The 13,425-nt window shown below is 38.4% G+C and overlaps 2 protein-coding genes across 3 annotated transcripts in view; one reads left to right on the top strand and one right to left on the bottom strand.

Moving 5' to 3' along the window:
* Nucleotides 1-889: 889 nt before the first annotated feature.
* Nucleotides 890-2,949, top strand: LOC119781503. Of its 2 annotated transcripts, XR_005280575.1 has the most exons (3): nt 890-1,996; nt 2,068-2,299; nt 2,796-2,949. XR_005280575.1 is itself a non-coding variant. In XM_038281994.1 (2 exons), the coding sequence occupies exons 1-2, from the start codon at nt 920-922 to the stop codon at nt 2,101-2,103; spliced, it is 1,113 nt and encodes a 370-aa protein (XP_038137922.1). In that variant the 5' UTR covers nt 890-919; the 3' UTR covers nt 2,104-2,784. The 2 variants fall into 2 exon arrangements, 1 of the variants encoding a protein (XP_038137922.1); XM_038281994.1 differs by lacking the exon at nt 2,796-2,949 and having other exon boundaries at nt 2,068-2,784.
* Nucleotides 2,950-6,438: 3,489 nt separating this feature from the next.
* Nucleotides 6,439-13,425, bottom strand: part of zgc:110329 (uncharacterized protein LOC550500 homolog) — a 45,680-nt gene continuing 38,693 nt past the window's right edge. Inside the window, exons 6-8 of the mRNA XM_038281995.1 lie at nt 11,513-11,563; nt 10,166-10,282; nt 6,439-7,507 (exon numbers count right to left, since the gene is read on the bottom strand). Of these exons, the coding sequence (XP_038137923.1) occupies nt 7,172-7,507; nt 10,166-10,282; nt 11,513-11,563 (504 nt within the window). The 3' untranslated portion in view covers nt 6,439-7,171. The remainder of the gene's footprint in view (nt 7,508-10,165; nt 10,283-11,512; nt 11,564-13,425) is intronic.

Here is a 13,425-nt window from a genome sequence, read left to right as displayed (position 1 = left end):
TGCTTTTTTATTTATTTATTGATTTTATTTCCTAGTTTCTGACTTCACGATGTCTTTAATTGTGCAAATTTCTGCACATTTCCGACATTTTAACATGTTAAAACAACAGAATTTAATTTTGATTTCTTTCTTTCTTTCTTTATTATATGTAAATAATAATCAAAGTCCTGAGTTGTCAGGATTCTCTCACAGGAAACACTAGTGAAAGAAGAGTTCCTGCAGAAGCTGAGCTCTGATAATAATTAGAATTCAACATGGCCAAAACGCCCCAACTACTGATATTACAGTCTAATCAGCACAATCTAAAATCAGTTATGCTGAGGCCTTAGCTCCACTGTGAATCTATGCTGCTACAGTCGGATTTTACACACATTAACTCGCCCTTTCCCACCTAAAATGTACGAGCAGCTTGTGAAACCTACCAACAGATATTTGCTTTGGATGGATGGTTGCTGCTTTCCTCTGCAGATTTAACCTTTAGATGGAAGCTCAAAGTTTTTCCACTCAGCCTTTTCAATAGAAGCCAATAGAGCTCAAAGTAAAACAAGTAGCAGTCATTAAAAATGGCCCTTCCCAGACAAATGCCAGCCAACTTCCAGCCACTGCAGTGACCCCCTCTCTGAATTACAGGGTCTGACCAGGAGATGATGCTTCTCTTTAGATAATAATGTCTTAATGTTAGTACAAAGATTGATGTTTAAAAGATATTGTAGGGAACCAGCCAAAGGCCCATCAAGGAAAGTGGGAAAATTTTGAATGGATGTAGTGTCTGATGTCACTTTGGAAAATTTTCGTTAATCTGTGGATGTTGGTTGGCCTGTTTTTTAGTGTAGTCCTGTTTCTCTGACTGTTACTAATGCTACGTTCACACAAACGTAAGAAAGGACGGAGGATAGCCCAAAAGATTGTTGACAACTGTATGGTCTGCAGGAAAACTCGAGCTCTTAAGTGTCAGCAGTTGATGGGTGATTTGCCACCTGAGAGGGCTGAGCCTGCTCCTCCCTTTAAGTTCACTTCAGTCGACCTCTTCGGGCCCTATCATGTCAGAGATGACGTCAAGAAAAGGGTAACGATTAAGGTCTGGGGAGTCGTCTTTTGTTGCATGGCCAGTGGAGCTATTCACACTGAATTGGCAAGCTCGCTTTCGACTGAGAGCTTTCTGATGGCTTATCAGAGATTTACTGCAATCCGAGGTCATCCACAGAAGATCTGGTCTGATGCAGGCACCAACTTTGTTGGAGCAAAACCAGTTTTGGAGGAGCTGTATAAGTATCTGGGCACCCAAAATATATCAGGTTTGGAAGAAACTGCAGCAAAGAACGGGACTGAGTGGGTGTGGAAAATCCTCCCTGCAGACTCACCTCACAGAAATGGAGCTGCTGAAGCTGCTGTTGCCATTGTGAAAAGAGCTTTCCAGAGTCTTGGTCAAGAATTTGCACTAACATTCAGTGAATTTCACACAACTCTCTATAATGCTGCAAATCTTGCAAATGAGCGCCCAATTGATGCCAGAATACAGAGTCAAGAGGGTTATATTCAGTACATCACACCTAACAGTCTTTTGCTCGGACGGGCATCTCAGAGTGGCGATGTGAGACTGTTTGATTTTTCCAACTATTCATTTAAGCGACTTGGAGCTATGCAAAATGAGGTTACTAAGTTCTGGAAAAGTTGGAGGCAGCTGGCTGGTCCCAACCTTTTTGTGAGGAGCAAGTGGCACACTTCCCACAGGAATGTTGCTGTTGGGGACATTGTCTGGTTGTGTGACCAAAATGCCCTTAGAGGACAGTTTGTACTGGGCAAAGTTGTAAGTGCTAATCCCGACAAGAAAGGTGTTGTGAGGGATGTAAATGTCCGGGTTGTCCCAAGTTATTGCACTCCCATAACAAAACATGTCAAGCAAAAATCAGTTCATCCACCAAAGAAAGATAAAATGAGGACCACCATTCTTCACAGGGATGTTAGGAGGCTCATCGTCTTAATACCTGTAGAGGAACAAACGGAAAGTCAAGCTATAGAGGAATAAAACTCAGAGATACCAAATACGACAGTGGAAATGCGACCTTCCCATTGGTTCATGGAAAGATCGAGTGGGAGGTGTGAAGTCAAATGAGAAAAGAGGAAAAAAAAAAAAAAAGTGCACTGTTTCACACGGACCTATAAGAGGGACGGACAATGGAGGAAGGAGCAGAGGAGAAAGCCAGACAAAGAGAACAAAAGTTTGGGACTCTTATGATTAGAGATCCTGTTGGACTTGTGCAGATCTGGATGAACTTGTAGACGGGTGGAGAGGCAGCCGGTAAGAAAAGCTGTAATTTATGAGATTGGACTGCAAAGTTACCTATGTTCCTCCAGCCTGGCCTTCAGTTTGCCATTAACACCAATTAACAGCTACACCTGAACTGAAGAGGTGGATTGTGGTGCTAAAGTTGTTTGATTTTATGCTTGAACTTATTGTAATTTTGTTAAATAGTAAATTTTGGTGTTAAGTTTATCTATAAATTAACTATCAGATTAAGAAGAATAACAATATGAAACTATTTATAAAATAAAGTAGTATTTGTATATTTAAATAAATGTAATTGTAAATATTTATTTGAAATGTATTTGAAAGTTAAGGAACTTAAGTTTAGTTACTTGTTCATTTAACTTTAATGACTTTGTGGGTTTGATTCACAGCGGTTTGTTTAGTGTTGTACAGTTTATCATTTTCTTTTGTAGTTTAAGTGGAACTAATTAATGTAAGCTAACATACAAATCAGTATTTATTTTTCTTCTTTTGGGTTTGTTTAAAGGTTTTTACCTGCTTCTGGACCAATTGTAAATATATCCTGACACTCACAAAATAAATGGAGGATAAAAGGAAGAAAACTGTGTGGTCCTTTGAGTAAAACCCTGTTCAACAAAGTCTGCATCAACTTATCCATCCCTTTTCAAGTGGGGAAGCTGCATAAGATTAGAAATAACTTGACAAGTACCATCCCCTGAACACCATCCCTACTGTGAAGCATGGGGGTGGTAGCATCATGCTTTGGGGTGTTTTTCTGCATGTTGGACGGGGCGAGTATTAAGGAGAGGATAAAAATATGTATTGCCATATTTTGGGGAACAACCTCCTTCCCTCAGAGCAGCATTATAGAAGGAGGTGGCTGGGTCTTCCAGCATGACAATGAGCCAAAGCACACAGCCAGGATAACCAAGGAGCGGCTCTGGAAGAAGCAGATCTGGTGTGGCCTAGCCACTCTCCAGACCTAAACCCAATAGAAAATGGTTGCCGGCTGTAGGAAGACATTCCACAGGTAATTTCCCAGTCAGTGGATGAACTAACCAATAATCCATCTATACGCCGATGGATCCTTTAGTATCGTATGTAACGTAACAGTAGCTACGTTTACATGCGCAAAATTTCCCCGATCCGATCCAAACCTTGGTTGATCGGAAATTCAAAATCTCCGTTTACATGGATACTAAATGAAATGATCCGATCATGACGTGTGTATACATGTACCAAGCGTTGGATCAGATTAAATCTTTTAAGCATGCGCAGAACTTCCTGCCAAACTTGGCAGTTCTGTCTGCGTCTGGTTTTTGGGAGGCCTGACAAACGATGCGCTCGGAGCGAGCGGAAAGAAAAAAGGAGAGAGGAGGAAAAAAGCGCTTGGCAGCGAAATGTCCGAGAGAAAATGTAGAGAATGAGCGATTGAACCGGCGTGGGAGAGCGAGTGGGCTGTGGAGAGAGAAAAGAGGAAGAGGATAAATTCCTGCTTCCTGCAGCTTTAAATGAACTTGAGTGTATAAGTCGGCGTTCCTAGACTCCTCCCGCCATGTTGTTCACAGCGATAGCGACCGGTGGTTTCCTGTTGTTGACAAGGCGGAAAAACGTCACGCTGACGTCGCACACATGCGCAGTGAAGATTATTTTACTCTTAAGATCCGAATGGGTGTTTACATGGACGCCAATCAGAATGGCGATCGGCAAAAACCACCTCTCTCTTTCGGAATTAAATTTATTTCCGATCGGACCGAATCGGATTAGAATATTCAGTCTGACATGTTTACATGAAACATTTTTGATCTGATCAGGCCTTCAGTCTGATTATTTGTGTCCATGTAAACGTAGCTATTGAGACATTGACTGAGTTAGCCATTGACATTGTGCCTAACGTTAGAAAATAGAAAGGAGAGTACATAGAAAATATTTCACAGTGAAATGTAAATGTAGGAATTCTTAAAGGCATACTATGCAACATTTTTCAGTTAATTAATGTGTTCCATAACGTTTTGGATGATTAAATGAGTCATTTCAGGTCGAACAAAGGTTTTCTCGGCCGCCCTGGTGGTCTGTAGGGGAAATGCTGTACTTGCAATTGCAGGAGCCCTCGGCCCGCACCCACAGGCTCAGAAGTCTCATGCATTGCGAAAGTCGGTCTTGCTTTAAGGCGAGAACTGCTACACGCCCCCAGTGAAAGGCATGCTCGTTGCTAGCGCAGTGGCGATATTTGTGCAGTTATCATGGCAGAACCAGCAAGAAAAAAGCGAAAGCACATGTCGGAGCAGGCAAGAAAGAGGAAAGGGCTCTGGACAGAGAGGAGTCGTACACGGGTGAACAGCGGGCAAGCTTTTTCCGAATGGCGCCTGGCTTGACGGAGAAACCAGGAGAACAGCTGAGCATATTTACGACAGTGCACTTTTACTTTCGCCCTCTGGGGGGAGCCTCGCTGGAAAATCAACACCGGTTGCATAGTATACCTTTAAGTGGATGATGCCGTCGTTTTTGGAGTGTGTGTTGTATTTCTCATTTGAAAAAGTCATGTGCTGAAATACATTTATGTTGATGGAAAAAAAAAACAACTTAAACCTTTTTAAAGGCTAATGAACAGACACAGTATAAAAGTATATGCCATCATTCATCCATAATTTATAAATAGGAAAAAACTAGCATTGACAGACACGTTCTTGTCATTCAGTCTTGATGTTACATATACATCATCAACTTAGCACATTTGGCACATCAGTATTATTCTGCTCCATTAACACAATTTTATTGTGATGGATTTGTATAATGTCATATTTCATGATTTATAGACTTCATAATGACTATGCAATTTGATGTACCTATTTCTTTTATTATAAGTTAAAGTGATCTACCGATGCTATGAAACAGCCAGTGTGTGTCAAAGTGAGGAATTTATCTTTATTTTAATAGTTAATCCCCCTGAAAATGAGATCGTATTGTTTACATTGCGACCAGTCTAACTAGGGAGTACCAATATGGCAGCCGGTGGCTTCACTTCAGCAATCCAGTGAATAAATATGAATAAATAGAGATCGGTGAATAATTACCGTGGCGACAACCCAGAAATATGACTGATCTAGAGAAGATGTGTGTGGAGGAGTGGGCCAAAATCCCTCCTGCAGTGTGCAAACCTGGTGAAAAACTACAGGAAACATATTTGCAAACAAAGGTAACTGGACCAATATTAACATTGATTTTCTTTTTTTTTTAAGATTATGTCTCCCACAATGGACATGCACCTACGATGAGAATTCCAGACCCCGCAATCATTTCTAAGTGGGAGAACTTGCAAAATAGCAGGATGGTCAAATACTTATTTCCCTCACTGTAACATTTCATGTCAACAGAAGAAGAGAAAGCTCTATGAAGCAGCACATCACTAACCTGACTCTGCCAGATGGATTTGCTCTGCATATCCATCTGGAAACCTTCGGTTGAAGTAATTTTGGGAAGGGGCGAAAATACTGGTTAGCTGATTGGCCTATGTTGGTGATAGACGGGCCAAATAAACCAATCGGATCAATGAAGCATATGACATACTAACAGAGCGACGAGGAAGAGGAGCCAATTGATAGATCAAACTCTTGCCGAAACCAGTCGGGAGAAGAGCAAAAACATCTTTTCCTCTGAGAAAAGCCTCCAGAGCAGTGTTTTGCTCTTCTTTCAGTGAAGAAATACTCTGTAATTCCGATAAAACTTGCTCGATAGCCACGCTAACGCTAGTTTCATCGGCTGAAGCCGCCATGTTCTTTAGAGTGAACTGTGGCGCTTCTCGTTGCGTCACACCTCAACCCGCCTCAAAGCCAACGCTGATTGGACGTTCGTTTGGTGAACGGCTCCAAATTTTCTTTAACGGAGAGTCTCCAGACTGATTAGCGAGTGAAACATTGAAAGCTCGCGAGATCAGGATGGTCTCACGAGGCTAGCACATCACAGGAGTTGATTCAGCTGAAGTTAAAATTAGAGGCTGATGAAAACGATGTAATTGATGTAAATGATAATTCATTGGTTCTAACGGCTTTAAAAAGCCTTAAATGGAAGTGATGTTGGTTCCCATGATGAATGTTCACCTCTCATTTGGACTAAAAGTGTTCTGGATGAAAAGGAGCAAAACTGCTAAAACATCTCAATGAATCGAGGAATGAAACCAGTAGACAAAGTCAGCTTTATTGACAAGAACAGTTGTGTTTATACAAGGCAGGAGCTGGAAGGAAATTAAAACAATGCAACTCATACAAAACCCGTCCGTTTTGTCCGGGACCGGTTTGTCATGTGGATAATGTCTTAGGAATCCCTTTGAGGAATAAAAACAGTATTATTATTCAAATTGGAAAAAAAAACTCCATTATAGAGTTTTTTATGATTTCATATAAAGTACAAAACATGCATCCCATGTTATTTCACAAATATCAGTCTTACAACGTACAGTGATTGCACAAAATAATATTAAAATCATGATAAAGAACATGACAGGAACCGTAGAAATCCGTCACAGACGCTACACGCAAGACACACCTGGCTAGTCCTATTCCCACCACGAAACGCAACCATTAATTTATTTATACAACAAAACGGGTTCATCCTCTGACTACTGGGCTACTTTCAAATAGCCTGAGGTAAGCTTTTAGCACATGAGCCGTCGCTCAGTCAAGGCTTAGAAAGATATGAAATGACGGATAAAAAATAAATAAATCAAAGGAATTTTCTGTTTAAAATTAATTCAAAGTGCGAAGTTGTTCTGATCCCCGCTTACTGGATCACTTACCTTCAACATGGAGTAGTGCAACGAAACCTAAACAAATGTAATCAATCACAACCACAAATAAAAAAAGAAGGCAGAAACGTAAAAGGCAAAAACCGTCTGGAGGCGACCGCTCAGTGCTCCCTCTTCTGCTTCCGGCCCACGTCCACCTCGTCCAGGCCGCTGGCCGACCTGGACTGCTGCAGTTCTCTCAGCTGGGCGTGGGTGCGAGGCGGCTGCTTCTTCAGCTTCTGCAGGTGAATGTCAATGGGGTCGAGCTCGGGCTCAGAGGCGGGGACCGGCAGGTAGCCGCCGTCCCTCGGCAGGCACAGGCACCAGCCGGCGCCTGCCAGGTCCAGCTCGCTGTACTCGAACTCGGACTTCTTCAGCTTGAAGTCCACCATGTCGGCCGACTGGCTCATGTCCACCAGGAGGTTCCAGAAGACGCAGCTCAGGATGATGCCCAGCAGCTGCAGGAGGGGGAACACAATCGCTCAGCCCTGGAATCTCATCCATAGATTCAGATTTTATTTCAGAAACATTGAAGCTGTTCGTCAAAAACGCAAAACAAGGTTCTTGGCAGCTGATGTCAAACCTTCAGTCACAGTGAACCGAGGAGAAAATAACGGCACTATTATAGAGCAAAGTTCAAGTCATATTTCACATTATGAGATAATTTCCTGTATTTATCTTCATTTATTTATGTAAGATGAGCCTTTTAAATTTTCTCTTTTCTCCCTGATTCTGTTCTTTAAAAAGATGCTTCTGCTTCTAAAACATGTTGAGATTATAATCCACAGGTACGGCGGAGTATTAGGGCCACGCTACAGATACATTTTTCACAATAAAGTCACAATAATACAAGAATAAAGTCGCAACATTATCACAATTAAGTTGTAATATAATGAGAAATAAAGTCGTAATATTATGAGAATAAATTTGCAACATTATCACAATAAAGTCGTAATATTAGAATAAATTTCCAACATTATTAGAATAAAGTCGTAATATTATGAGATTAAATTTTCAACATTATCACAATAAAGTTGTAATATTATGAGAATAAATTCACAACATTATTAGTCATTATGAAGTCGTAATATGAGAATAAATTTCCAACATTATTAGAATAAACTCGTAATATTATGAGATTAAATTTGCAACATTATCACAATAAAGTCGTAATATTATGAGAATAAAGTCGTAACATTATCACAATAAAGTCGTAACATTATCACAATAAAGTCGTAATATTATGAGAATAGTTGTAGCATTATCACAATAAAGTCGTAATATTATGAGAATAGTTGTAGCATTATCACAATAAAGTCGTAGTATTATGAGAATAAATCCGCAACATTAGAATAAAGACGTAATAATATGAGATTAAATTCGCAACATTTTAACAATAAAGTTGTAATATAATGAGAATAAAGTCGTAATATTATGAGAATAAAGTCGTAACATTATTACAATAAAGTCGTAATATTATGAGAATAAATTTGCAACATTATCACAATAAAGTCATAGTATTTTGAGAATAAATCCGCAACATTAGAATAAAGTCGTAATATTATGAGAATAAATTTGCAACATTATCACAATAAAGTCATAGTATTTTGAGAATAAATCCGCAACATTAGAATAAAGTCGTAATATTATGAGAATAAATTTGCAACATTATCACAATAAAGTCGTAATATTAGAATAAATTTCCAACAAGTATTAGAATAAAGTCGTAATATTATGAGATTAAATTTTCAACATTATCACAATAAAGTTGTAATATTATGAGAATAAATTCACAACATTATTAGTCATTATAAAGTCGTAATATGAGAATAAATTTGCAACATTATCACAATAAAGTCGTAATATGAGAATAAATTTCCAACATTATTAGAATAAAGTCGTAATATTATGAAATTAAATTTGCAACATTATAACAATAAAGTCGTAATATTATGAGAATAAAGTTGTAACATTATCACAATAAAGTCGTAACATTATCTCAATAAAGTCGTAATATTATGAGAATAAATTTGCAACATTATCACAATAAAGTCGTAATATTATGAGAATAGTTGTAGCATTATCACAATAAAGTCGTAGTATTATGAGAATAAATCCGCAACATTAGAATAAAGACGTAATAATATGAGATTAAATTCGCAACATTTTCACAATAAAGTTGTAATATAATGAGAATAAAGTCGTAATATTATGAGAATAAAGTCGTAACATTATTACAATAAAGTCGTAATATTATGAGAATAGTCGTAACATTATCACAATAAAGTCGTAGTATTTTGAGAATAAATCTGCAACATTAGAATAAAGACGTAATAATATGAGATTAAATTAGCAACATTTTCACAATAAAGTTGTAATATAATGAGAATAAAGTCGTAATATTATGAGAATAAATTCGCAACATTATTAGAATAAAGTCGTAATATTATGAGAATAAATTCACACATTATTAGTTATTATAAAGTCGTAATATTATGAGAATAGTCGTAACATTATCAAAATAAAGTCGTAGTATTATGAGAATAAATCCACAACATTAGAATAAAGTCGATATAATATGAGATTAAATTCGCAACATTTTCACAATAAAGTTGTAATATTATGAGAATGAATTTGCAACATTATCACAATAAAGTTGTAATATTATGAGAATAAATTCACAGAGGAATTCAGGTTATGACCTGTCGCTTTCTGGTAATGAATGAAAAACACATTTCTTAAATAATAAATAGATAAAAAAAAAACATGATGCTTTAAACTCCACAAACTTGTGGATTACTTCTGTCTGTTCATAGCTGAAGAGAAAACAACTGCTACCAGACACCAAAATAGCTCCAAATTACTCCCATCTGCTGGACTTCCTGGAAATGTTTCATGTTTATATTGCAAAGAAAACAAATCTGCCGTTTAAATAGATGGAAAGTTAAAAAAAACCAAAGTGCTGAGGGAAGCAGAGAGAGAAACATCCTTCAAAAACTTTCCAAAGATTAAAATATGACAGTGAGGTTACAGATACAATAAACGGCCGCAGCCCTAGAGCCGCATTAATCCTAAAAAGATGCGGTTCCGTCTCGGAGGACTGGGTTTCTAATTACCTGTGGCAGTCCGATGGCGCAGCAGAGGGCGATGGTTATTCCAATGTTGTCACTCATCCAGAGGTTAACTGCATGGATGCAGCCGCGCACATTGATCACCTCATGCAGGGTTTCACGCTGATGGGCAGAGCGGGAAGAAAGTTTTAGTTCAAAAGTTCAACTCTGCAGCCCCCCCCAACCGGTAAAAACATTTGCTCAGCTGCTGAAGCTGTTGGAGCAAGAGGAAAGAGTTACCGCTCGCTACAGCTTCATTTAGAAAAAAGAAAAAAAGAAGGAAAACCCTCATTAATTCATTTTAAATTATTATTTTTATTCTTTTATTCCATTAAAAAAAAGCAGAAATGAAAACTTTCCAATTGTTCATTCCAAAGATGGATGTCATTTTGTTTTATTGCACCAAGTGAATAACCTGAATCCACCTGAAACCTTCCGTTGAAGTAATTTTGGGAAGGGGCGAAAATACTGGTTAGCTGATTGGCCTATGTTGGTGATAGACGGGCCAAATAAACCAATCAGATCAACGAAGCATATGACGTACTAACAGCCAGGCTACTCTTGCCGAAACCAGTCGGGAGAAGAGCAAAAACATCTTTTCCTCTGAGAAAAGCCTCCAGAGCAGTGTTTCGCTCTTCTTTCAGTGAAGAAATACTCTGTAATTCCGATAAAACTTGCTCGATAGCCATGCTAACGCTAGTTTCATCGGCTGAAGCCGCCATGTTCTTTAGACTGAACTGTCGCGCTTCTCGTTGCGTCACACCTCAACCCGCCTCAAAGCCAACGCTGATTGGACGTTCGTTTGGTGAACGGCTCCAAATTTTCTTTAACGGAGAGTCTCCAGACTGATCTGCGAGTAAAATCAGAAAGCTCGCGAGATCAGGATGGTCTCACGAGGCTACCAAGTAACACCCTGCTCTATTTTAGGCTCCGCCTCTAAGCCTGGATGCTGCTTCCTGAGTCTTGGTCCAATCAGTGACCACGGCACGCTATTTAAGTGATTCCACCTTAAAAATATTCCTTAATGTCTTTCTTTCACACAAATACAAACAAATGTATTTCCAATTTATAGTTTGGGAGCTGAACTTGTTTAATTCACATGTAATTTCAGGCAATTTGCTCCTAAGACTGTCTGGGTTTTAAGGGGTTAAAGAGCTGAAAGCAAAGAGGCTTTGATTGTTAAGGCAATGACTTGATGAAGCAGATGGTTTAAATAAACATGGTGACCAGCGCCTTCTTTAAGAATCACTTTTAAAATCCGGGTCTCACTTCTCTTCCTGGCCAAATGGAGGTTTCATTATTTTCCAGCAGACTGAGAGTTCAGTGGTTAAAATCAGTGATATATGAACATACCTGTTCATTCAGAGTGTTGTAGCCACACAGGGTGTTAGGGACTTCCCCCATCTGTGAAAAGACAGAAAAAGCAGCAGTCAGACACGAGGATCGGAAAGGAGCCGAGACAAATGGGGCGTTCAAATCTCTTCAAAACTTCAGAAGATTTAATATCAAATCTAGGTCAGCGAGCTGCGAGCGGGTCATCACTCAGTCCTTAATGGATTCAGCAGAGAGAGAAAAAATAAATCTGCATTTTTCCAGAAATGATTCCTACCAGAAGCGGTAGATTTGGGTTTGAAGTTATTCTTATTCACCTAAAACAATCAAACTGTTTATCTTTACCTTTGAATACAAATCAGAGGAAAATCTTTTAACCCTTTATAAGGCAAGTTGCCATTTTTTATTGACATTTTTCAGGACATATTCTACAATCGGTGAGAGAAATGAGAGCAGAAAGGCTGTTTGAAAACGAAATGCGCACAATATAAGCAGCAATCATTAGGTTTTGTTTTTTTCCAATATATTTTATTGAATTTTTCTCTTTTAATGTACAATAAACTTACAAACAAACTTAACATTGCAGACATGAACCTCTGCATACTAGCATTCACTCACGCACTCATAATTCAAACCTGCATTATTTCAAAAATACAAAACTCTTTAGATTATGATACAGAAAAAGTAATAAGACAATATGGAAATAAAAACTGTATTCAAGTCATCCATTTAATAAGCTCCGCCTTCAGTCTCTATAATCCTCATATATGGCTCCCAGAGGTTCTCAAAGTCTTGTTGTTTACCCTTGGCGATATATGTTAATCTTTCCGGTCCGAGTGAATTTGCAATTTCTTTTTTCCAGAGTCCCAGGGAGGGGGCGTCCATGCTCCTCCAGTATAATGCAATAGATCTTCTGGCTTGAAGAAGTCCATAATCTATCAATTTGGTTTTTGTCTGTGATTGTCTAAATTCCACTGGGTATATTCCTAGAACACAGATTTTAACCTCTAATGGGACTTTAACCTTAAACACTTCAGATAGACACCTAATAATCTCCCTCCAAAACTTCTGGATTTTAAGACATTCCCATAAACAATGGAGAAGAGTTCCTTTTTCAAATAAGCATTTATTACACGTGTCTGGAATATCACTGGACATATGATGAAGCCTAACTGGTGTTATATAGGTTCTCATAAGCCATTTATATTGCAGGAGTTTAAATCGTGTGTTTATCGTTTGTTTTTGCGCTTTTAAACAGGCCTGGTTCCAGTCCTCCTCATCTATATCTTCAAGAGTCTCTCTTCTCCAAGCGTCTAACTTGTCAATTGCTGAATCCTTAGAGGAAAGCATCAACAGATTATAAAAAACCGACAGAAAACCTTTCCCTTTTAAGTCCCCAACACAGATCTGTTCTATTTTTGTTAAGGGTGGAATATCAACTATTCCTTTCATTTTTGATGACATATAGTTTTTCAATTGTAAATATTTCAAAAAATGTTTTGGAGATATTAAATACTTCTTGCTTAGCTGGTCAAATGTAAGCAACATGCCATCAGCATAAAGATCTTTAACTTTCTGAATGCCTTTGGTTTTCCATATTTTAAATCCTCCATCATTTTTTCCAGATCATTAGGTTTTGTTTATCTGCGTTAAAATATGCAGCCTGGCAGTTTATCTAATGGTTACAGTAAGTAATGTAGAAGCATATATATTGAGGCCAATACTTTAATTTAGAATAGTGCAATTTAACACTATTTTCAAATCGCAGAGGTGCTGGTTTTTGGACATATTACATTTACCGTATTTTCACGACTATAAGGCGCACTTAAACGTCTTTTTTCCCCCTCAAAATGTGCAGTGCGCCCTATGTGTGTTGTAACTGCGACTTTTGAGACCACCTCATTGAGGAGATGATGAAAGAGTGGCTGAATGTA

The sequence above is a fragment of the Cyprinodon tularosa genome, unplaced genomic scaffold (assembly GCF_016077235.1).
Source record: "Cyprinodon tularosa strain WSP-4 unplaced genomic scaffold, ASM1607723v1 ctg178, whole genome shotgun sequence".
In the NCBI taxonomy this organism is placed as follows: Eukaryota; Metazoa; Chordata; class Actinopteri; order Cyprinodontiformes; family Cyprinodontidae; genus Cyprinodon; species Cyprinodon tularosa.
The sequence above is the reverse complement of the archived record's forward strand: the minus strand, read 5'-3'. Positions and strand labels throughout refer to the sequence as shown.